The 25,166-nt window shown below is 41.7% G+C and overlaps 1 protein-coding gene across 1 annotated transcript in view; it reads left to right on the top strand.

Moving 5' to 3' along the window:
* Window positions 1-1,632: 1,632 nt before the first annotated feature.
* ABCC4 (ATP binding cassette subfamily C member 4) overlaps window positions 1,633-25,166 on the top strand; it is a 141,713-nt gene continuing 118,179 nt past the window's right edge. Inside the window, exons 1-6 of the mRNA XM_058821742.1 lie at window positions 1,633-1,796; window positions 14,738-14,848; window positions 17,043-17,163; window positions 17,808-18,044; window positions 22,602-22,691; window positions 23,024-23,187. Coding sequence (XP_058677725.1) covers window positions 1,711-1,796; window positions 14,738-14,848; window positions 17,043-17,163; window positions 17,808-18,044; window positions 22,602-22,691; window positions 23,024-23,187 — 809 coding nt within the window. The 5' untranslated portion in view covers window positions 1,633-1,710. The remainder of the gene's footprint in view (window positions 1,797-14,737; window positions 14,849-17,042; window positions 17,164-17,807; window positions 18,045-22,601; window positions 22,692-23,023; window positions 23,188-25,166) is intronic.

Genomic DNA, 25,166 nt, shown 5'->3' with positions numbered 1-25,166 from the left:
AAAAGACCTCCAAGATCATCGAGTCCAACCTATGGCCTAACACTACTTTGTCAACCAGGAGTGACATCAAGTGCCACATCCAGTCTTTCCTTAAAGACCACCAGGGATGGTGACACACAACTGGGAGGTGTGGCTAATCAGTGACTGATAACACTCCACAGACTTGTGCTGCCATCCAGAGGGACCTCAACAGGCTGGAGAAATGGGCTTGACAGGAGCCTCATGAAGTTCGAAAAGGGGAAGAATAAAGTCCTGCACCCAGGAAGAAACAATCCCAGGCATCAGTATGGGCTGGGGACCACCAGCTTGGGGTCCAGGTGGACACCAAGTTGAACATAAACCAGCAATGTGTCCTTGTGGCAAAGAAGGCTAATGATATGCTAGGCTGCATTAGAATGAGTATTTACCAGCAGGTTTAGGGAGGCGATCTTTCCTCTCTACTCAGAAGTGAGGCCACCCCTGGAGTCCTGCGTGTAGTTCTGGGCCAAGAGGAACATGGGGAACATGGACATACTGGAGAGACTGCAGTGAAAGGTCACAAGCATGATGAAGGAACTCTAGTTACCATTCCTGTGAGGAAAGGCTGAGAGAGCTGCTCAGGCTGAGAGGGACTGGAGAAGACCAGGCTGTTCAGCCCGGAGAAGAGAAGGCTCAGAGGGGTCTTATTAGTGTGTACACTGATGAAAAGAGGACAGAGTCAGGTTCTGCTCTGTAGTGTGCAGCGACAGGACCAGAAGCAATGGGCACAGGCTGAAACACAGCAACTTCCACCTGAACACCAGGAAACACTTCTTCATTGTGGGGGTGACTGAGCATTAGCAGAGGTTGCCCAGAGAGGCTGTGGAGTCTCCATCCTTGGAGATACTCTGAGGCTGCCTGGCAAGGCACTTAAGCAGCAGGGGTTGGACCAGCTGACCTCCAGAGGTCTCTTGCAACCTCTGCCATCCTGGATTTTAGAGACTGCAGAGAAATAACAGCATGGCAGGGAATCATTCTGCCATAGAGATTAGCAGTTCTTTGATTACTTCAGGTACATGTGCCATATTTTCTGTTTTCCTTGCAGTTTTCACTACTCCTTCTCATCACGGTCCCTTTAGCAGGCCATGACTGGAGGGGAGTTTGCTGATCACTTGCTGAACCTTTGAGAACTGCCAATTTCAGCGGTGCACCACGTCCTGAAATTAATTAGCTCCTTTATAATGTATCGCCAACCTCTCCTAAACTTTGTTCTTTTTGTTTGGTTTTCGATTTCTAATAGAAGAATATGCAACATCTGGGAAGGAGCGCTGACAGCGTTTCTGACGGCGTTTGGTCCCGATAAGCCTGACTTGGCCCTGACTCGCGGCGGATTTTTCTGTCCAAAAAAGCCGGGTGGGCACCTCGCTTGGCGCTGCGTGCACCGAGGAGATGCTTTCCATCAGCACGGGGCACACACAGGCGCGAAACAGGGGCGAGCGGAGCAGAGCCCCCCGGCGGAGGCTCGGTCCGCACGGAGCCAGCCCCAGCGATCGGCTCCCGACGCTGCCCGGCACCTCTCGGGCTCCGCGGGGAGGCCGGGCCGGCAGGAAGAGGAGGAGAAGGAGGGCCGAGGCGGGGGTGCCGGTTCTCCCGGAAACAGCGCCGGCCGGCGGTGGAGCGGCGGTGCCTGCCAGCCGCGGGAGTCGCTCGTGGTCCTGCGCCCTCGCCGCACGCCGGGCGGGTCGGGGCGGCATGGCGGGCGGCATGGAGCCGGTGCCCCGCGAGGAGAAGCCTAACCCGCTGCAGGATGCCAACCTCTGCTCCCGGCTCTTTTTCTGGTGAGCGGCCGGGCGAGGGCAGGGGGAAGGGCAGCGCCGGAGGCGCGGCGCCGGCTGCCCGCCGGCGGGGAAGGCGCCGGGCACAGCGCCGCTTGCTTCACCTTTGCCGGCCGCTCGGCAGTGCCGAGCCCCGGCTAAAGGTGCCCGGCTCGCACTCGAGGGCGGCTCCCGGAGCGTCCGGGCGCGCCGGCGGCGGGCGGGAGGCAGGAGCGGCGAAGGGAAGCGGCGGCCGGCGCTGCCCCGCTGCGCCGTCGGCTGCCGGCAGTGACTGTGCAGGCGCGACCTGCCGCCCGCCCCCGCGGGCCCGGCTGTCAGCGCTGCCGGCCGGGGCAGCCCCGGCTCGCAGGTGGGCTGGGGTCTCCTGGGGTGAACCCGGCGGCCGCGATAATCCCCGCCCGTCTCGGGCGCGGCAGCGCTCAGCCGGGCCCTCGCTCCCCCGAGCACGTGTTGGGTTCCCTCGGTAGCTGCGGGGAGGACGGAGCGTGTTCTGCTTCCTGGCCGGGTAGCCCTGCTGCCGGTGCAGGGCTGCTCCCAGGCTTTGTTCTGCTTCCCCGTTTGAATAACGGGTCGCGGGCAGGGATTGCTCATCCCGCCGAGGCGTGAGGCTGTGCCCTGCAGCAGCGAGGCGCTTTCTGCCCCGCATGGCTGCCTAAGGGATGGCTGGGCAGCACCCTGGCTGCTCTCCCCGCACATATGCTCCGCAGGGGCTTGGGGGCTCACGGAGCGAAGGCTGGCCGTGTTGCCGCAAACTTTACGGCTACCAGCCCCGAGTAGAGCTTGATCTTTTACTAGTGGGGACCTCGGCGTGGGTGTATAGCTGTACTCAAAGAAGTGAGGAATTGCAGCTCAACATTGTAGTTCCTTTGAACTGTAGTAGGAAAACATGTGCGAAGTAAAACGGGAGAGCACCCAGCTTGTTTGTCCTAGCAGATCCCATTTGGAAGAGCACTTCCAGAGAAAGCTCTTATCCTGCTTCACCTGCTGCAGCCTGAACCAGGGTGCACATGTGTGGTGGAGGAGTGGGAAGGAAGGGAGGGCATGGCAGGTGAAACTCTTTTTTTGGAAGCCTCTGAAACACAAATAAAAACTCTTTGATTCTATAAGCAACTCTGAGCAGGTGCAGAAGTCCTCTTTGTAAGGTAGGGGGATTTTAAAAACCATGATAAATTTTAAAGAAACATGTTTTTTAGTCAAGGCTATGTCCTCAGAGGCACTATGGGCAAAAAGAAAGAAATTAAATAAGTAATAATAAAAAAAGCAGCTTTTTTGCTTGTGTGAACTCCCTGTGTTCAGCATTTTGACTTTTACTTTAATGCTGGGGATGCCTATGTTTGAAACAGCTTTGTTGTGAAATCCAAGCAGAATGGGATGAACCTAAGTTGGCCATGTAGCATTCCTGGACTGCTTTTGGTCTGTTCCCTTTCCCTTGCTGGAATCTTGTGGTGTTACTGGTAGTTCTGCCAAAACCAACCCAGCTAGATGTGAAAAAGGTTCATGCAGTGCTCATAGCCAGCTTTCTGACTGCTTGTACCATTCTTTTTTTTAGGCCTTCTGCATCACTCTGCATGTATTGCAGAGAAGTGTTCAACAGCAGCATTGAAGTACCTTAAATTTCCCTAGTTTTAGACAAGCACTTGGAAGGCTGCTTTTACCCCAGAGGTGTTTTTAGGTTCTTACTTTGCAAAGGGAAAAAGGTGGAAGGCTGTGTTTGGGGGATGACAGGTCTGCTCAGAGTCCAGAGATCGACTGGGACTTGAGACTTTACAGTCAGATGCTGGTGTACAGCCACAGGGCTTCTGCTTTGGAAAAGGGTTTAGTGGAGCATGTAAAGCTTTACAATTTGCCCAATGTGCTGTTTCTCAGGCTTTTATAGCAGTGTAATTCACAGCAGTGAAAATAGCCTTCTAAAGTGTCTTCTCTTACCTGTGGTGCATGTGATCATATCTAACATTGGTATATTAGTCAACAAGCATTAGTGTTTTCTGGGTGTAAATTTCAGCTGAAAGGATACCTTCACTGTTCTCCACTGTTCAGCCTGCAGAAGACAAGTGGGTAAAATTGAATAAGCAGGAGCTGTCAGTTTTCTGCAAGTTAATACAGTTTTGCATAAAATCCAGGAAATGTTAAAACACCCTCTCATTTAGCTATAAAACTAACTTTAAGGGTAACTCTAAGAATTACTCTCCCTTTCTACAATGAGTGTAGCATCTCTTATCTGTGTGAGTACTGCTTCATTTTAGCTGATGTCTCACACAGGACATTGTGAGATTTTGTCATCTGGAGAACACTGCTGAGGAGGGCCATCCTGTGAGTAGTAGCAGCCCCCACTCTGTGGTTGTGTGCCTGCTCTGCTCTCCACACTCCAGGTATTGGCTGCTTGTTGTCAATGAGGGGAAAAAACAGCATTGCAAGGAGCTGGGCAAAGGTCCTTCTTATTTTTATTTTGTTTATATTTTTCTCCAAAAGTGCAGTTTTGCCATTGTGAGGAACCACCCTCCCATTTGTTGCCAGTGGTACAAAATAAAAGCTTATATTATTGCCTGGTGCAAACAGGATCAAACTCATGGGAGAAAAAAAAGTCATGTTTTCATTGAGTTATAAATCTCAGGTAATGAGTGTGTAGGCTGCAGAGACATTCTTCTTCCATTGTGTGAAGCTTGTCTTCTTGATTTTGGGTTGTGACTTTAACAAGTATGAGCTTGATGAACATTAAACGCTCCAGCAGTACATTCATGGGAAAGAGGAGCATCTGGAGTCTGTGCTAATATTGTTACATTTCTAATGCGTCCCTTGTGCAATGTTACAAGAATGAAAACTATTCATGACAGAAGTGTGAAGATCAGGGAAGTTGCAAAATATTCTTGTTTTCTGTGTCTTTCACTGTATTAGCTATATTATCAGAGGTTTATCAAAGCCCACATTGGCCTTCTGGATGTTTCAGGTATTATTGTAACTCCTGACTTTCAAGAATCACAATTTCCATGCCTACCAAACTTTTTTTAAGCCCTGGCTGGTATTTAATTTATAGCTTGGAGTGCTTGTATTTCTGATTTACTTCATTTATGTTGTTAGGTTGTTGATTTTTTTCTTGCTGCCTTGGTTTGTTGGTGAGAGTGAGGACTCTGAAGGATGGATATGAGGGTTTGCTTTCTTTTTAAGGTTTGCCCAAGGAAGAGAGAATTCAGCTGTGTTTTTCATGTTTAAACAACTATTCAGTTGTAGAAAGCTTAGGAATTGAAAAAGCCTTATTGACCCCCATGCAGTTGAGAATAGCACTTTTTGCATATTTTTTTTCTGATGTGGGTGGTGGGGATTATTAAATTAATAACTTAAGAGAGTAAGAATATTTCTCCTTTCTGGGTGTTAAGTCATCTTTGATCTTGCATGTTCATGAAGTAGGAAGTATATCTTTATTTGCTCAGAGCACTTGTTCCCTTGAGTTACTAAATATGTTTTTTCTATACAGCAGTTGAATTTTTATGCATTCTGCTGTTTGGACATCAAGTCCACTTCAGTGGAAAGTTGCTAAACATAGGGTATGATTAAATTTTTGAAAGACTCAATAACCTTTGTGCTGTCAACAATATGAGAAGGAAGGCAAGCTGGAACACCCTGGAAAGAGTATCCAGCATTTTTTGTGCAGAGAAGTAAAAGAAGTTAAAGTTCTTCTAGATTTCATACAAATTTTTTACTTCATTTTAGTAATAACAGTAATTACTTATCTGTCACGGACTCACCATGACTGTGAGAAGTCTTTGGGTGTTTTGGAGCACTGAGCACTGTCATCCTCAGGCTAGATGCCTTTTCACATCATGACTTGACATGTGGCAATTGCCATTACAATAAGAGCATTAAAATGTAATCTGAAAGCTTACAGCAAGGCATCTACAGAGTTGTTACTCCAAGGAATAAGTCAGTGACTGGTTTTAGACCTGTTAGTGTCTGGCAGCATTGTTTTTACTTACTACATGTGTACTTTGGGGAGAATGACAAAACCTCTAAGTCTTCTTCATGGATCTGATGTGAAGTGCAGTGGGAGAGAAGAGTAAAAAACAATCTTAATTTTTGGGTTTAAGTGTGAATTGAATGGGGTAAGACATGTAAGTCCTAGGATTTTGAGTGAGGACTCTTCAGTATGTAGCTGCTTGCCTGACCAAATGTACTCATGTCATAGATTTCTCTTGTAGAAGTGTAAATAGCAACACACCTTATTTAACTTCCTCCTCCTCTCTCACCCTGTGGTTTAGAATTGGAAAAGCCACTGACTGATTTCACTAGATTTCTCAGGCAGTCTAAATATTGCCTACTTATCTGTCTTCAAGTGTTTCTTGCCTTGCATTGAAAGAAGTTATGGAAAGAATTCATCATTGTTCTTAGATATTTCAACTGGACTCCAGCAGTGCCACCAATAAAATTGGTTTGTGTTCTTTACTGTGTCAGTGAACAGTGTGAGGATTTTACATTTACTTACCGTGAAAATATCAGACTTTTTGACTTGCCTGGGATCTTGCTTGATATTTGGTGAATTCCCATGGTCAATGCCTGAAATTGTGTGGTAATGCTACTTTATAAAGAACTTTGAGGTAGCTAAGTTCATTTATTCACCTGCTGGTGCAGGACAGTTGTGGTACTGTAAGAAACTCTGAAGAAATATGTAAACAGTTTCAGTATAGATAAACAGAAAACACATTTTCTGTACCCTGAGATGGAAATCACGCTTGCTTCTCTTTTTCTCCTGGATGAAGAAAGACTGAGGATCATACATACAATTTTTTTGAAAGATAATGTCTTGTTTGTTCATTTATGAGTTAATGTCCTGCTGTCAAATTTGAATCATTTGTTCTCCTGAACTGCTGCATTAATTTTTAAGTTTTGCCGGTTTATTTGCGAGATGTCTGTATTATGCAAAAGAAAATACTTGAAAATTATTGTTTATGAGCTAGTAAAGTTAAAATATGTGGATAAAGAGTGCTAAATAGATTATATGGATTACAAGAAGTGTGTATAAACTGTTGAAGTGTTAGCATTTGCTATCTCCTGTAAATATCTGTGCTTAGATATGCAGTTAGATGAACTGTTAAGAGTATAATGAAACACAGACTATTGCCTTTGGAATGCTTATGTAAGGCCTGCTGTATAATTTATGAGAGAAGATGTCTTCTAATTCCTGAAAACTTCAAAATTAAGATTATGTCATGGTGCTGTTTTTGCCTTCTTTTGCAAAAATAATTTCCCTATCCTGCTTCTAGAAAACTAGGCCATATATAGAGTGGAGGAGGGAGATAACCCAGTTACATTTTGGGAGTGGAAGGTTTTCCACTCCCAAAAAAAGACCAATCATCTCTTTTATGTTATTTGTATCCCTGGCACTGTACCACTTGTAATAACAGTGGGAAGTCACAGGGCATTTTAATTCTCCCTATTTCTCTTGCTTGTCAGAAAGGATTTTAATACAGAAATTCCCACCATTAGGTCCTTCTTTAATGAGTAACTACTGAAGTTTATTTTTATAAGTCACAATCTTCAGACCTTTACATCAAATCTTTGGTACTTTGGTATTTTTCCTGGCCTGTGGTTGCTGGGTTTGGATATTTTAATGGTAGTCTTTGAAATGCCACAGGTACAGGTGATGCCACTCCTCTCTTCCCTGCTTCTAGGCCTGCAGAAAATGTTAGTTTGCAATTTTGCTCCCCCCTTCTTCTTGCCATGTCTGTTCTTCTTCTTGCTGTCTGAAATACTGGGAAGTATGCTAGATTAATAAGGTAATTCTGTACCTGGCTGATAAACAGTATGAAAACAGCCTGCAATAAATGTAGTCAAATACCAGTTGTGTTACTGTCAGCATCAGAAAGTGGATGTTCAGCAGCTTAGCTGCTCCCACTGTGCTGTGGAAAAAGCAGCAGCTTGGAAGATGAGATGGAGCTGGGTATCAAAGGTTAATACAGTTGGTATTGAAACTGGAAGCCTGAAGGGCGTTTTTGAGTTAATATGGCTTTGAAGTAATTTCATTGTATTCCTATTTTTTCCTTCTGTAAGCAATGAGAAAAGCTGCTCTTTAATCCACATTAACCTGGGGAGGGAAGTTGCAACCAAAACAGAGTTGAAAAGCATCTGAAGAAATACCAGACTTACTCTGTTTACTTTATTGCTTGTGGACAGCTGCCTTCATAAGGGGAGGTGGGAGAAGGCAGCTTCCTAATGAGAATGGATGAACATATGGAATGGAGAGGTTAAAAACAATAAAAATCACATGATGGCTACAAACTGTTGCTGGGGTATCTATGAATTCTTTCATAATAACTCTGGGGACTCTCAGTGTCTGTGTGTCCTTTCTGTACATCCAGAAAGCCAGCAGAGATGCTCTGGACTGAGAGCAAGCACAGAGCAGTGCTGAATTGCACTGCTGGTGTAGTGTCAGATCACAAATGTGGGTAATGAACAGGACCATGAGGAGGGAGACTCCTGGGGTGAGCCAGGGAGAATAAGCAATGTGCATTATTATCCAAATGGCCTGTGGGAAAACCCCATTTATTTTATCAGAAAAGCCATCTCCAAAGTAGGTGATTAAAGAGAAAAAAAAAATGTGTTACTTTGCAGCTTAGTTGTTGAAGTAGTGCTTCCAAGCTGCTCAAGGGAGACAAAATCCCAGTGTTATAGAAGAATTTGAGTAAAACAAAGACTCTCCTGTGCAACTGTTGAAAAATAACTGGACATTAGTGTAAACAGGTGATGCTTGTAATGGAATGCACAAATAAGCTTAAGAGGAATGGGGAAAATGCAGTTTGTAAACCACCTCTTTAAGGAATTAGTTGATGAGAGCATACCGGATGTGGCTTTGACTGGGTGCTGTAAAATTATCCAGAAATTAAACTTCTTCTTATTATTACAAATAAAATATTTTCCTAATCAGGCAAGCAGTTTGTGTAGTCTGATTTTTCTCACTTGTCCTGTGGTGTAAAGCAGGAGCTCTTGTGAAACTGCTGAGAAAGAAATTTTGCACTTGTGCAGAGGAAGGTACTGTACTATGCAGGTGACTGTGGGGTGATTGCTGTGGGGCTGGTCAAGGCAGTTGAAGCTTGTGGGTGCACCCAGGGCCCTTACAGACACATCTTTTGATCTTGGGACATTTTTTATTTGTCTCAGCTTTGTAATGTAATTGCAAATGCTTCTTGGCTGATGTTTTTTTGACAGATTTTATCAGTTAATGAAGAACTTTTAATGTATGCTTGGTTTTATAAAAAGCTCTGCAAGCCTGCTCTGCAGTGTGAGAATGGTACTTATTTTGAGTATTTACAAGCAGGACATGATACAAACCCAGAGGTACAGCAGGTCCCATCCCTGTGTTAATGAACCATTTGAGCTGAACACTGCTATTAGTTTCATATACCTGTCTGTAATGTATTTCTTCCTTGCCTGAGAGGAAATTTTTTTGGGATGATAAGAAATCTACTTTACAAGCTTTCTTTTTTAGGAAATTTTATTTCATGTATGAAGCAGAATAGCATGAATAGCCTTAATGATGCTGCCTTTTGGATAGCAGGGCCTGTTTCTCTTTCATGCTGTCTTTGAAGAAGGGAATGACTTCTCTTAGGAGGGTAAGCAAACACTGTCTTAGCTTTTTCTGCAGTCTTAGAGGCTTTCCAATATCTTGGTGGGGTTGCTCTCTTAACAATTGCTAAAAATTGGACTTTGCCTGAGCAACCAAGTAAATTGTGACTGGTTGCCTGTGTTGTAATCTTAAAGGGTGTGTAATGTTAGGGCCCAGGAGTAGGGAAATGCAGGAAGTGAATGTTTATATTGTGGTCTTTGTGTATCTGCTGGTTCAGAAATGAATCACTTTCTTTTTTTATCAGTGCCCAAGATACTGCTGCAGAGGTGAAAAGCCTTTTGGGGTCAGAACAGTGATTTACTCTTTCGCAGCTGGCTGTCTCTGGGTTTGCACCAGGTTATCGAGTGATTTTTTAAATTTTTTTTTTTAATCTTTATTCCAAGTGACATCAGTATTCTGGCAGTACCAGGGACTCATTCTGGGCATGTTTCCAGACTGATGTCTTTGATCAGCTAATCGTTTTGATAGAACAGAGGCATTCCCAGTAGAACACAAGGTACACTCAGGATTCTTACAGATTCTCACATTTTTTTGTGTAGGTCATGCTAGGAAGAATTTGGGATAAGCTCTTTGAAAGGCATCATGTGAACCCTGTGTTCTGAAAGAGTAACTAAAATGAAGGAATGTGTAGGAAAAAAAAATAAATTCAAAATTCCTAGCGAACAGGAGGGTACCTGGGAAAAGTAGAGACAGTTACTGAGGAGTCCTGGTTTTATTTAAGTTGAACAGCTTCTTCAGAAAGAAATACAGAAAGGCAGTGTGAGTCTCACCTCCCCAGCATGTTGTTCCTCTTCTTCTTCCAATAAAACAGATTGGTATTGAGCCCATTATTGGGCTGAGAGGAGGGGTTTGCATGACTGTCTATATATTTACTCAATTTCTTTAATTTAGGTTATTATTTTAGCTTTCTTATTAAAGAATAATGCAATTTGCACAGGTTCTGTTTTCATAACAAATGCTGGGTTTTTTTGTCAGCTGGTTTTAATACTCTTTGAAGAGGATCTGTGTTAGCTGATCTCTGTTCTGACAAAAGACATACCAGTCTATTGAGTAGTCTTCCTTTATGGCTATGTTGGGGTTTCAGGGACATTCTTTATGTAGGCCTTTGCTTTATTTGTCAGCCTCCTCTAGCTGTCCTCTGACAGCACTCTTAATTTAACTGAGCCTTCAGGAAAGAGAAGGGCTTGGTTGGTTTTTGTGGGTTACAAAGGTGTGACTTGAGTAACAGCGGGCTGTGTGAAACAGGTTGGTCTCAGTTCTGCTGTGATTGCAGAGAATTCCACAGGGCATAATCTGCATGTGGCATTCAGGTGGAAACTTTTACATTAATGACTAAGTAGGAGCATGTGCTAAGCCTTCTGTCTGGAAGTAAACCTTCCAGCATAAAGTTCAGGATGCATCAGTGAAATGGTGATGCTCAAACTCTTCTTGCTGTACTTAGAGTTTGCAGAAGAGCTTATGCTTGGGATAAAAGCCCTTCAAGGACTAATCATCATTGAAAAGAAAAATGTTTAACCTTCTTCTAAAGGTCTTAAACTATATTCTGTTAATACAGCATACTGTTAAAAGCTATTTACTCCTGAGATCTTCATAGCACTAGCTCTTGAAGATGGGTGTTTTGGGGAACACTAGTTAGAAAGGTCAGCAGTGGGTAATTTTTAAATTGTTGGAGTTTTTTGTACATTTTTTTTCCTAACCTTACAAGAATGTGGGCTTGTGCTCTTTGCCATGTTGTTCATTATAACAAATGAGTCACAAAATGAATTACTACAGTTTTCTGCTTACTCTGGATTGGTTTTCCTTGCATTCTTTTGTGTTAACATAGGTTGTAGTGCAATATATTACTCTTTTCAGTGTTATGGTTTTAACTGATGGAAAAAGGGAGAAGCCCTGAAGTTGCACTAGGTCTCACTAGAACTAATAGCCTTGAGACTTCTGGCAGTTTTTACCCTTCACTGTCATCTCTCTGCTCCTTAAATCTTTTTCAAATTCACTCACACTGGAGGTACAGTGTGGAGATGGGATAAGGGATTTACTGCAAGCTGTAAGAACTCCTCAGTGGACATGGGCGTATCATCAGTAAGTTGTTTTGGGTGTTTAAGGACGAAGGATAAACTGGATGGCTCTTGCAGTCCTGTGCACTTGAGAGTGTTGTCTTCCAGCACATTACTTTGCAGTGGACTGCACATCTGTGGTCAGCATGTGCTGCTCTTGGCTGTAGTATGGAATCAAATGCTATCAGGATTGAGCAATTGCCTTCAGCAGAAGGCATTATTCTTCCTGTTGCCTGCCTGTGGTTTTTTGAACAGTGTAAGAAGAGGAATGATGTTCTACTGAGTAAAATTAAAAGCATTGTTTTTATTTTTTAAGACGGTATATTTAAGTCTGTTTCTAAAGTGTCTTTTGTTTCCCTCTATGTGCTGTGCTGCCTGCAGAAAGTACCTGTCTTCAGCACTGCTGAGGCCACAGCTGGGGCCCTGAATCCAGTTCTGGGGTCCCCAGTACAAGAGAGACATGGACACACTGGAAAGAGCCCAGCAAAGGGTCACAGCAATGATTAAGGGTTTGGAACATCTCTTCTGGGAGGAAGGCTGAGGGAGCTGGAAGTGTTCATCCTGGAGAGGAGAAGATATGGGGGGTATCATCAGTGTAGATGAATACTTGAGGGGAGGGTAGAAGGTGGGCAGAGCCAAGCTCTTCTCAGTGGTGTCCAGGAGTGGGATCAGAGGCGGTGGGGCCGCAGACTGGGTACCAGAGGTTCCCTCTGAACATCAGGAAATGCTTTGCTGTGAGGGTGATTGAGCACTGTTGTAGGCTGCTTGGAGAGGTTACGAAGTCTTCCTGGAGATCTTCAAAAGCTGTCAGGGCATTGTCCTGGACAACCAGCTCTAGGTGGCCCTGCTTGAGCAGAAGGGTTTGGACCGTCTGACCTCCAGATGTCCCTTCTGACACAACCCCAGCCTTTCTGTGATTCTGTAATAAATATCCTATTTGTGTTCTGTGTTAAATGTCAGAACCAGTTTTCTTTTCACCGCCTTGGCAGCAGTAGCCAGTGAAATCTCACAACCTTCTCCCGTAGGTGGGAGAAGGATTTAGCCTTTGTATTTTCCTGAAAGGCCTGCCTCATCCTGATTCTCGTGCTAGGAGGAAGATAACTTTAGCCTGTGTCTGAAAGGAGACCTGTGACTTGTTTATGGATGCATCCTAGGCTAATACTGATATTTCAAGAGGAGGAACACTGGGTATTGACCTCAGCTGAAGTCTGCAGTTCTTTCCCTGCTTGTCCTGGAGCAAACAGAGGCTATCTCATCCAGCAGGCAGCAATTATTTGAATGGCTTTGAGGTTATTTGCCTCATAGCTGCTTTTCACCTGTGGTCTGCAAGAACTGAGCCCAGAGAAGACATGTTTCAATGGAGCAGATTCCTTGTGTCAAACCAGGCAGAAGTTCTGCCCCTGGTTGGAGCAGCTGGTATTTGAGACCTTTTGTCAGGACCTTTTGTGGGGATGCTGTGGTAGTGATTTGGGCCCTGATGCTATTTAACCATAAAGTCCCAGCAACAGACTTGTCTGACAAGTTCTTTCTGTTTCTAGTTGTACCTGTAAGATGCATTTAGGAGTTAACAGCTCACATAAACAAATCTTCAGTACTTGCTCCAAGAGTTTAAAAAGGGCTGTTAGGCATCAAAGGTGCTACTCTAAGGATAGAGACTTAATTTTTAGAATGAGTCATGAAAACACTGTGCCAACATGCTAAGTAGTGAAGGAACAACACTACATAATCCCATTTGTTACTTGCAGTTGTGCCATGGAGCCTGGGAAAAAGGTTTTTACAACAGTGCTATCTTTGAAGAAACTCTCTGAGCCTCCTCTCTAGGGTTTTGCCTGCCCATCCACCCTCTCTAAAACTAGCCAACAACCTTCTTGTAAGCCAGTGTATACAAAGTTTAGTTAGAACATGCCTGAGCAAGAAATGTAGAGCAAGTTGATGAGTATTCATAACCACTGTTGTGGTGTGAATAAATAAATACCTTCACTGTAAACCACCCAGTTTTGAAATCTCACATGTAGGTCTTACAGAAAATAACATGCTTCACCCAGCACATCACACTTCTTTTAAGAGCTGTGTTGGTGAAGTTGGGGAGCAAATAAGTATCAGAAACTTAGCAGCAGTTAAGAACTTTCACAGGCAGTTGAGATCAGACAGACAGCTTGCCTTGAGTGCAAGAGTATTTTTTCCAAAACAGATCCCTGACTTCTTGATTTTGATGGTGTTAACCAGTTGAGAAAGTACTTGTAGGAAAAGCCTTAGAGCCAAAATCCATGTCTCCTGGAAACAAAATATTACCAATTCAGCAGAGAGACAAACTAAATGGAAAACTGCAAGTTCCCTAACTCCATCGTTCCTGCTAAGCCATTCCTGTTTTGCACGTCACTCCTTTTCTCTCTATCTCATGGACAACTTGGTCACTTTTGTGCTTTATGCCATACAACCCTTGCTCTGTGGGGCACAACTGAAACTGTTTGGAGTTCCCTGATGTATTTCAGGCTGAAGGATCCAGGTGCATAAAAATCTACTCTTGCTGTTCCCTGACAGTTGACCTATTTGATCTAACAAAATACAGTGTTTTTCAGCAAATCTACAGTACTGCTATTATAATTTATCTTCAAAGTGTTCTCGTAAAATACTGAGCTTTTAAGAATCTTTCCACTGAGGAAACTGACCTGTTAAGCATTTTTTTTTTTTTCTTGAATCTACACACTGTGTCAGTGTGCTTCTGTTTATGTTTCCAAACATGAGTAAGGTATGGTAATAACCCATTGTTTTCCCATTTTTACATTTCAGTGATTGTCTTTAAATTACTGACCTTTAATACTTGTCAAGATGTCAGTTGAATAGCAGCTACTTTTCTCCTCAAGTAAATGTTACAAAAAATGTCTTTTAGTGTGCATTACAATTTAATTTACAGCTTTCAGTATTTTAATAGTTGGGTTAAGTTAGTTTTTTCCCCTTCATATTTAAAGGAATGCTATTTTTCCTTGAGTGTAAGGAAACACTGTGAGAAAACAATTCCCTTAGGGCCAAGAGGGGTTGTGCTGGCTGTCTAGATGCCTGGGAGTAAGGTGTTACGGGCATAAAGAGATTTAGGAAGTGGGAAGTACTTTCCCATTTGTAAGATAGGGGTTGACTTAATTCTTAGATAAAAGTGCAGTGAAATGTGTGGATGTTGAATGATTCAGGAGGGGAAAAGAAAGTGATAAAAGAATTATTATGTAAAGAAGTTACTCCTTTTGGTCTGCTGGTCAGTTTACTAATAATTTGTATTTAACTAGGTGGTTGAATCCCTTATTTATTACCGGCCATAAACGGAAGCTTGAAGAAGATGACATGTATAAAGTGATGCCAGAAGATTCCTCAGAGAAGCTTGGAGAGGAGTTGCAGTGGTAAGGAGAAAAATTGTAGAACACTTTGGGTTGGAAGGCACAATTGTTCTCTTTTATTGTGTTAATGCTGGAGGAGGTAAAAATTTTATTTCTATTCTAAAATTAAAAGGTGTTATTGTAAAGTTTAACAAGGTTAAAAATGCTGACAAATTTAGAGCAACAAATTTAGAGAACTAAGAAAACTTGTTTATCATAGAGGCTTTTTAGATTTTTTCAAGTTATACATAATGGAACTGCATTAGAGTAATTCCATTATGTCATTTATAATTAATTTGACACTTTGCAGAATGCTTGCAAAAGACAACTTTTCATCAACTCTAATGGTAGTAATCCTTAATAAATATGTGAGTCTTCTGTCCTGTGGTAAAACAGCTGTGGAAACTTCAAATTGCTCTGTATAAAAGTGGAGAAAAAAGTTGTCTATTTTATTTCTTTTTGTTTGTTTGTTTCTTTGTTTGTTTAGAGTGCAAACTGAATTAAGTGACCCTTTAAATATATGTGTATCTATAAATATATGTATGTTGAAAATCTGCCGCTCACTGGTAGAGTGGGCAAGATGCCCTGGACAGCTAAAAACATGTGTCTAGGAAGTGTTTTTATTTGGGTTTATATACTTTTTCATGGACTTTTTGCTGGTGTGTAGTGCTACGGACTCAGGGGATCTATATTTTAGTAGGAAAATATCTTCAGATAATTACTATTTATATAAATTGTCATGAACCTTCCAGCAGAGAGGATTTTTGTCTTCAAATAATCTTCTGCTAAATGTAGTTACAGGAGAAGATGCCTCCTAGTGAAAGGTGGCTTCTGTATTAAGAAAGTGTGGCCTTGCTGTTTCTTGGTGTTACACCGAAGGCAGAGCAGATGGACTTTCCTGTAGTTTGCTTGGGATGAGAGACTCCTCAAGAAGCAAAAAGAATCCAGAAACTAAAGGTTGTGGCCAGGTCTGACATCATCCTGCTCTGGATACGTTAACTTAGGAAAGAGGGTTGGTGATAAGCTCATAGGAGTTGCTGCTTTTAATGTCTTTATAGCTGGAGAGGTTTATCAGATTCCATGGTTGTGTCTTCAAGCAGTTCAGGGACTTGGCTGTAGGGAAGATGGATTTTTTCCAGTGATTTTTTATAGTAAAAGAACATACTTGCATGAGTCAGGAAATGGTGGAAGAAAAAAAAAAAAAGAGTGGTTTTTACTTCTTCAGTGTACTTGACTACTTGACCAAGAAGCAGAGAATATAATTCATTACTAGCTGTCTACGGAAGTCGTCTTTTCTCTCGAGCCAAGAAACCCCACAGAACCTACATAGTTTCTGTTTTCAAAGCATGCAGACAATAACTCTGTAATTCTTGTAACAAAAAAAAGAGGGTAAAAATAAAAAAAAATGTGTTCTTATCTGAATGCTTTGAACTTTTGTGCTTTGTTGCAAAATAATTGCCTTGCATGCCTTAGAGTCATTTCACCCCTCAACCTATCAAGGTCAGAGGTATGGCAGAAAAGATTTAGCCTTCAGAAGAAAGGGGGAGGTTTCTCTGTGACAGCAGTGTGTTTTAAGAAGTCTGCAGAAGTTGTGATGCTTTCTTGTTAAAACTGTGCTTGTTATTGCTGTCTTTGGTTTTTATGTGAACAGATTGTGTCCTGCTCAGTGGTGATGGAAAGGTCTTTGCCACTCTGCTGATGAATCCTCGCCTTCAGAGAGATGTGGGAAGTGCTGGGTGACAAAATCCTCAGCAAAGCATGTGGTAGAAAAAAGACAGGGCCAGACATGAGAAAGGGTTGGACATCACAACCCCTCTGGGCAAGCACAGGGCACATGGATAGATAAAGACACTGTGCTGCCTCAGTTTAGTCCGTGGTCAGGACATCGTAGGATAGGATGCTCTTAATTAGGTGAGTGGTGACTGTCTGAACTGAGAGGAGAAGAGATACAGGAGGAGTTCCTCATCAGCAAATACAATGGTATGGTGATAATAGTCAACAGTGGTGAATTGTTTGTGATTAACCAAGAGCAAATAGGCCTGTAATATTAAGTACCAATGTTTATAGACTGAGAAGACATGATTAATTCCTTTTGTTTGATTTGATTTTATTAAGGTGATCAGGGCAATCTAGCTATTAGTCTGAAAGTGTTTTATTCTAGGTAACTGCCTTGTGATTTTATTTCTGTCCCCCAACATATTTGCACTTTGTTTGTCAGGTACTGGGATAAAGAGGTGCAAAAAGCAAAAAAGAGAGGAAAAACACCACATTTAACAAAAGCCATTATTCTGTGTTACTGGAAATCCTACTTAGTTTTTGGAATTTTCACAATGATTGAGGTAAGTGGTGTAAAATGTCACAGGACCTCCTTCTTGGCTAACAGCAGTGTGAAACTTGTCCGCTTAGACTGCGTGACATGTACTTCATCCTGGACTGCTCAGAGAACCTGGTAATATTCTCAGAAGGGTGAAACAGAGCTATAGCCCTGCAGAGACTGAAAAATGGAGTCATGACTGCAGGATTATGGAAGTGGAACAGAGAGCTCATTTCAGTGCATTATTTTTGATACATTGCAAACCTCTGACTTGCTTTGTTAGGCTTATATCTGTATTTTATGTATCTGAGTGGGGTGCCTAATAGAAAGAGGATTTTTTGCTCTTTGTAAGTGGCTCTAAAGGACACATGGCATTTAAAAAAATGAAAGCGTAATACATACTCATGCAATTTTTATAACATCAAAGCGGGTTTTTTTTGTAATTGAGAGAGTTCTCCTTGAAGTTCCTGCTAAATTTTAATGTGGAACATGTTTCTTTTGGATTATGTGTTGATAAAAATTGGCTTGACATTTTAGAGCACAATAAAGACAAAATAATAAGGGATATGGCTTGCAGCAGTACTTGGCTCTTGTTTGCCTGTGTACAGACTTGGTTAGCACGGGGTGATAGGAAATGACTAATACTTTCCCCCCTTCTTTCTCTTTCAGGAAACCCTCAAAATAATTCAACCAATTTTTTTGGGGAAAATTATTAATTATTTTGAAAACTACGATGCCTCAGATGAGGCATCATCTTTTCAGAGGAGGAATTCTGCATATTGGTACGCAGGTGCTCTGTCTGTGTGCACGCTTATTCTGGCTATCATGCACCACTTGTACTTCTACCACGTGCAGAGGGCTGGCATGAAGCTCAGGGTGGCCATGTGTCACATGATTTATCGGAAGGTAAGCAGACCTGTTCACTGCTGTGTTTTGTATTTGACTGCTGTTCTCTCAGGGGAATTTAAAAATGCAGTATGGAGGGGCTTGACAGCTGGCCTGCAAGCAAAGCTGAGTTAATAGAAGAAATAACAATTGATGATTTTCGAGTGTATCCATAGCAAAGAGGCCATCAGCATGGAAACAGATTAGGAAAGATACATTAAATTTTTTGTAAGCTAGACTATGTGCATAAGTGGGTGTGTATATGTACCTTATTAAATTTCTGTTAAACTTTTGCCAGTTACATTAACGTTAATTGCTTTGCACCAATGAATATAATAAGTTATTGTGATGTAATTAATGACTTAAGATCGTGCTTTGTTAAGAGTATATAAGCTAGAAAATGTGCAAAATAAAAACCTTTTTCTTTTTAGACCCTAATCACGTGTACGTGTTATGTCCAACCTAACAGTGACAATGCAGTTATTTGTTATGCCCATGATTGCAATTCCATTGAAGTTACTCATTAATAGAGACCTAATGCATGTGGAATGTGTCAGGCCTTAGATGGATGTGTGCATGTGGCTTTGCTTTCTCTTTGGTGCTGAGGTGTCTGAATGACAGCTTCAGGCCTGCTTCGTGAAGGTGGTGAGTTAAATAGCCCTAAAGAGCTAGGTAGCTCTTGGAAGAGCTCCTTTTATTGCCTCCTGCTGGTGTTGGAGAGGAGGCCCCCCTGAATAGAGCAGGAGAGGTCCAGGGAATGCTGGCAGCTGCTCAGCCCTGCAGCTTTACCCCAGGGGGAGGATGTGGTGCTTGGATGTCACCATCTGCTGCAGCACTCTGTCTCCTGGGAATTGCTTTGCTGTCTAGATTTCCCCCCACCCCTGTTGTAGTTAATGGTGGGATTTATTAATATTTTATCCCATCGGTGGTGTATAACTAGTAGGTTGTCTTCTTTGCAGATCAGAGGCTGATCCCCTCCCTTGGGGCATCCATCAGGTTCCCTTGGGAAGTGGCAGCAGTTCTGAGGAACTGCTCCTTCCCCCTCCAGGCAGGCAGGGATGCTTGGCATCTTCACCTTTATCCCTCCTATATGAGGAGGAAGAGAGAGAGGAGCAGGCGGAGGAGACACAGTTCAGAATCAAGTGGAATCCTAAAGGCAGGGAGTTAGTTTTTTATTACCATTTACTGGTTTTATTGTGGGAGTACTGCAGCCCTCCACTGAAACCAGTGAAATGTGAGAAGGGATGTTCAGGGAGCTGTGGTTTCTTTGCTGTCTCTGCGTCCTGATCAAGAAATAGCTGTCCTGAACTACAGATGGAGTTGAAACTGCTGTCAGAGGGAAAGTGGAGCAAGAGAATTTGAGTTTTACCTATGGGAAGGAGCTGAGCACCATTCAGGATGAAATGTTCTCCTTGATGTGCTCTGGGCAGCAAGCAGTTCAGTTGTAAATAATTGGTTCACTCTTCTGAAGCTGTTGGCAATACCCAAACTGTGAGCCTGTCTTCTTCCAAGCAGGAAATCTCTGCTGAGAATGCTGGAAGGGAAAATGCCCCATCTTTCTGTTTTCAGTGCTGCTGGAATAGTGACCTACAATTTCAGACCTCAGCAAAGAAGTTTAATTGAAGAATCAGGATTGCACAGTTGCTTTGGAATGTAAAAAAAATCCACATTATTTTAACCATTAAACATAGGCACCATCAATTTAACAGGAACATTTAGACTACTGGTGTAGGTCATATGAAGTTTTTGGACAAAGCAGTAAAGTGAGGAGAGTAAAAATGTCCCCATTTTAAGTAGTGGTTACTTTTCATACACACATTTGTTCTCTTTTGATACCTTGAAAAGGATCCTCTGGGAACGTGCCTCTAGCATGGCACAATGCTTTCTTGTACATAAACATCTCTCTAAGGTATTAATTTACCAAACTGATTATCAAAACAGAATTAATGGAAAATGGATATAGTCATGGTGTTTGTTGCTGGGTTGATACTGGCTTAGAAGCTTGGAATAGAACTGTTTCTAATATGCACCCTTGTTTCTAGAGATGTGATTAAATGGAAAATTAATCAGCCCTCATTTTTACTTCTGAGGGTGAGGGTTGAGGTAACAGCAGAACACTGACAAAACTTTCTAATAATTTGTCTTCATTATGTGCTGCTTATATATAGGTCATATTTTCTCTTTAGCCTCATATAGGCTTTTGAAAGAAACTTGGGTGTTTATTTACCAGCACTTTAGCAGAGTTTGTTAATTGCTGTAGAAAATAAAATCTTGGATTTGTAAGGATAAATAGATTGGATGAGAGAGAGCATTCTTAATAGAGAACTTCAAATGTTTATAATTCTTAAGTTTTAGACCCTTTTTCATTTCCTGGAAAGTTCAGATCTAATTTGCAAAATCCCTGTATTCAAACACTTAAGTTTTGTACCAGTAAGAAGTATTAGTGATGCACATAGAAAACTCCTAACAAAAATGAAAGTGAAATCTGGCACATGATGACTCAGAATCTTATGTTTTGAAATCAAAGGCTACTTTTGGGAAACTGGTTTTTGTTGGTTTTATTTTTTTAAGACTTAGCTTTTAGAAGTTCTTTGAGGTCAGTGTACTGACTTTAGCTGGGTTGGAATTAGTTTTCCTCAGCTCATATGGGGCTATGTATCAGATGTAGTAAAAAAGAGGAAGGTACCAAAAAGGACTTTTTGGTAAAAAATTGGTTATGGAAGTAAAACTGCTACTTTGCCGTCAAGACAGATCCATTCTGTCAGGAAAATGCAAAGCTTATTTCCCTTAAAAAAAAAAGAAAATAATCAAAACCAAGAGGGAATCAAGGAAATACTAAAACTGCATTGCCACTGGTGATGGGAATGGCTGCCTCTTCCCTGAGAAGACAAATCAGTCACAGATGAGCGCTGTCCTTTTGGCTCAGATGCTTGTGTGGTTCCTCCTGAGAATGTCTTGGTCAAAATGAGCTGGACTCATAGAATCATATTAAAACTGGCTTTGCTGCTTGTGTAGAAGCAGCTAGGAAAAAGTCAGGAAGGTGCTTGTGTGGCAGGTCCAAGACAGACCCAGGCCATGGGCCACTAGGAAGACGCCAGTGCAGTCTGGTTCAGGTAGCAAATATGTTGCACAAGAGGTGCTGTAACCACATCCTGATGGGAAACTTCCCCAAACATGCATCATGTGAACTGCTATTACTATGATTGTGTATTTCTAACATCTTTTCTCAGAGCTTACCAACATTAATGTGTGATGTGGAGCAAACATGATAGCAGCAGGCAGCTACCTGGGCGATTTCAGGTGGATGAGAGGCACGTGGCTTAAGACAGGGAATGAAGCAATAATTTTCTCAAATAACTAAATCTGATCTTTCATATACCCAGTATCCTAGATTTATTTTTTGGAATGTCAGAGGAATTTCATAATGGAGTTTTAAAGGCTTCTGCCTTTCAATATTTCTGCTGGTTTCAGTGAAGTTGGGGTTGGGATTCTCTCTGTGATTAACAATTTCTTTCTAACACAAACGTGAGGCGAAGGAAATGTAAGGAGCCTTGTTTGAAATTATGCCTTGAATAGTACTTTGATGGCTGATGTTCTTCTACTTGTTTCAAAAGACTGGAACAGTATTTTTGAAACAATTAGCGCTTTTCAGGTTTGATTATTGGCCAAAAAGCAACTCTAACAATGTTTGGAGAGGGAGAAGTAGATGTGAACTGCCTAAAAATGTGAAGTGTTTTTGAGGAGTGAGCTATTTCTGTACAGAAAAACATGTAATATGCTTTGTATATTTTTTAAACTTGTGCTGCAAACTTGTGTTTTCTCTTTAGCAGGTGTAGGAGGAAGCAGGGTGTGTTATTGGTATTTTTGAGCAATTTCAGTTTGGACCTTTGCAGTAAGGTTCAGACTGCATATTTCCAGATGGGATTTTTTGGAATGGGGGGGTATTTTATAAACACATTTTAATTTCTATTGACCAACTTTTTTACTATTGTGTAAAAATACTTGATATTTACTCCTGTTGTTTTTCATAGCGTGTGCTAAACTTCATTTTACATAATTCGGGAAAATTACAATTTTTCTAGAGTTAGTGATTTGTAAAGGGACACTCTGATTTGCAGAGATAGTCTGAAATTAATAACATGTTCAAAACAAATTGTTTCAATTGGCCAAACACAATTCTGACTTTAATCTGGCCTTCAGGTGGAGTTTTCTGTTCCTGTTTTGTACAGACGCTCATAGTGAGGGGGAGAACAATGCACAGGGAAAGTTACAGCTCTTTTGCTTAGTGGCTTGCTGTGTTGGTATTTTCCTATTTTTAATCACTTCAGACATGAAGATAGGGCATTTTCATTCTCACAGTCCTTCCCTTGACCTTTTTTTTTTAATATACTTTTTTCTTTGGGACTTTATTTAGGATATTTAGTCTAATTTTAATTTTATTTAAGGCTCCAGTGCTCTCAGGCAAAAGGTGATATGTGGCTTCAGCTTTAGCCCTGGTACTGTATTTGTGTATCTTGTGTGTATAGGTGTGCTGTGGTCTATAAGCTGTGATAGTTTGAACTGTTCTGACTTTTTTAGGCACTTCGTCTCAGTAATGTGGCTATGGCGAAAACTACCACTGGTCAGATAGTAAACCTGCTGTCAAATGATGTCAACAAATTTGATCAAGTAAGGAGTGTTTTACAGGTCTTTCCAAGGGGCTGAAGAAATTGTGGGGGTGGAGTTAAGAAATTTTTTTTTAAAATTGGTGATTAAATGTTTCTAATGAACATTTCTTCTGGTTGCTTCTTAAACATGGTATGTTTTGTGTGGAAGGGACCTTAAAGATTGTCTTGTTCCAGCTCCCTTTCATGGGCAGGGGCACTTTCCACTAGCAACTTGTTCATAGCCCCATCCAACCTGGCCTTGCCACAGGCAGAGGTACTTCCTAAATGTTACTAGGGGTTTAATTTGTTAGCTAAGATTAAAAGTTAATTTTTGATTCTTAACTATTTGTTTAGGTAACAATTTTCTTGCACTTCCTGTGGGCTGGACCACTTCAAGCTATAGCAGTAACAGTACTTCTGTGGATGGAAATAGGCCCATCATGTCTTGCAGGAATGGCAGTTCTGATTATTCTTCTTCCTGTGCAGACCTGCATTGGGAGGCTTTTCTCTTCCCTCAGGTAAGGCTGTATGTTTTGGGTTGTAGCTATTTTCTGTGCTGGGTTTTAAAATGTGCATATTGGGTGGAGGCAGAGTATCAGCCTGTGTCTGGTGATACTTTTTGCAGTGTCTCTTATCTTTGCCTATGTTTTTTAGAGCTGCTAATGTGAGACATCTGAATTCCAGATTATGGACTTGAAGTGGTCTGTCATCCAAACATGTTGAAAATATCTGCTATTTATTATCAAGTGCATTAAAAGAGACTGGCTATTTCTGTAGCTACCTTGCTGTAGGTCATGGCATAGAATTGTGGAACCCGAGCTTTGCCTTCGTGCAGGAATTCTTGGGGAGTTACTCCACAGGGGATGTAGTCAGCCCTTCTCTGTGTGACGTACTGGGGTGACACAGGTGTTGCAGCAGAAGGCTCTGGAAGTTTCTTGTTCAAAGATCTTGCTCTCTCTCCTCCATGACTAAGATGCAGAGAGAAAAAAAGAGGAAGGAACTGAGAGAGAAGGGAAGAAAAATTTATCATGGTGGTTTTGATGCCAGCTATGAGGTTTCCAGCTGCAAGGTTCTAGGCTGTGGAGATAATAGTTTGAAGTAATTTTCCACTGTCAGACAAATTTAATTTCTTTTTCTGTAACTTTATCCTAAAAAGCCCAGCAAGATTTGCCTCTGTTGAGATTGTTGAGGCAAGTTCTTGCATCCAGGTTTTGTGTTTCTTGTGTAATTAGTCATGCTTGACTTACATTATGACTTTATAAAAGGCTTTTGCACCTAATTGGAAATATTTTTGTGTTCTTTAATCTGTACACATATGCTTAGGAGTGTCAGGCATCTTTCTTTGCATCTTTTTGTTGAATGGGTTCCTTTTAGCTCTTTGGGTAAGTAAAATGTCTGTGACTGAGTTACTGTTTTTTTTTTTTTTAAGTTGTATTTCAAGACAAATTTTCTAGATATACTGAGCCTGGCATTGCCATTGCATGCCAGGTATGAAGAGAGAGAGATGAGAATTAAAAAATGAATACAACTTGTACACCTCTTCATTTATAACCAGTGTGGTAGTCTTCAGTTGTTGCATTCATGTGCTGTTTCTCAAATAATGCTCAAGGGCTATTTCTCAAATAATGATCCATTCAGAGTTCTCTGTCAAATTCTAAGGGCTTTTCTTTTTATGATAAAGCCTGGTTGTAGAACACTTACTATATGTTCTTAGATGTGTATTTTCACTGCATGTGCAATATGTGTGCAGAAGCATCAAGCTGCTTCATTGCTGTTTTTCATTAGTTCTAAGTTTTTGAGGTTTCAGTCAATAATTAAAATATTTAGTGCTTAGCTAGTGCTTTATCTGTGGTGGCAGGCTTTAGTAACCCCATTTTACAGATGGAAAACTGAGGCACAAAGTGATTAATGGATTTTTCCAGGGTCAGACAATAGGGTGACAAAAATCTCTTTCCTGAAGGGATGTCTTTTAAAAATTAATCAGTGGCAGTGTAACAGTGTTTGGGGTTTTTTACCCATTCAGTAACAACCACTCGTTTGGATGCAGTGCAAAGGAAATAATTTGTTAACCAGAAAAGCTTCTGCTTGTCTCCATGTGCACAGATCTTTTTCTTTGTGAACAGAAATGTCCAATGAACAGAAGGAGTTAATGGTAAAACTGGAATAGACATTAGCTCAGAGTGAGCTGATGAGTGTGTTCACATGGCATTTGGTGAGAATCTGCATGGATTTAAGGAAGGCAGCCTATGAAGAAGTAATTTAAGGATTAAAGCTTTTGCTAAAATCCAAGCATGCTTGGTATGGCAGTTAATTTGTGCTGTTATTCAGCATTGTTCTGTGACTCAGTTGTGTCAGCATGCATGAACACCAGTTCATGGTGCAGCCTCTGGCCTCAGTGCTCTGGGAGTTTGCAGACATGGATTTGGTATCCTGTGGAATGGTATCCACTGCACTCTGCAGGACTGCTCTTGCTTGCACAAGTATGAGAAGTTGTGCA

This window comes from Ammospiza caudacuta, chromosome 2 (assembly GCF_027887145.1).
Source record: "Ammospiza caudacuta isolate bAmmCau1 chromosome 2, bAmmCau1.pri, whole genome shotgun sequence".
Taxonomy (NCBI): Eukaryota; Metazoa; Chordata; class Aves; order Passeriformes; family Passerellidae; genus Ammospiza; species Ammospiza caudacuta.
The sequence above is the reverse complement of the archived record's forward strand: the minus strand, read 5'-3'. Positions and strand labels throughout refer to the sequence as shown.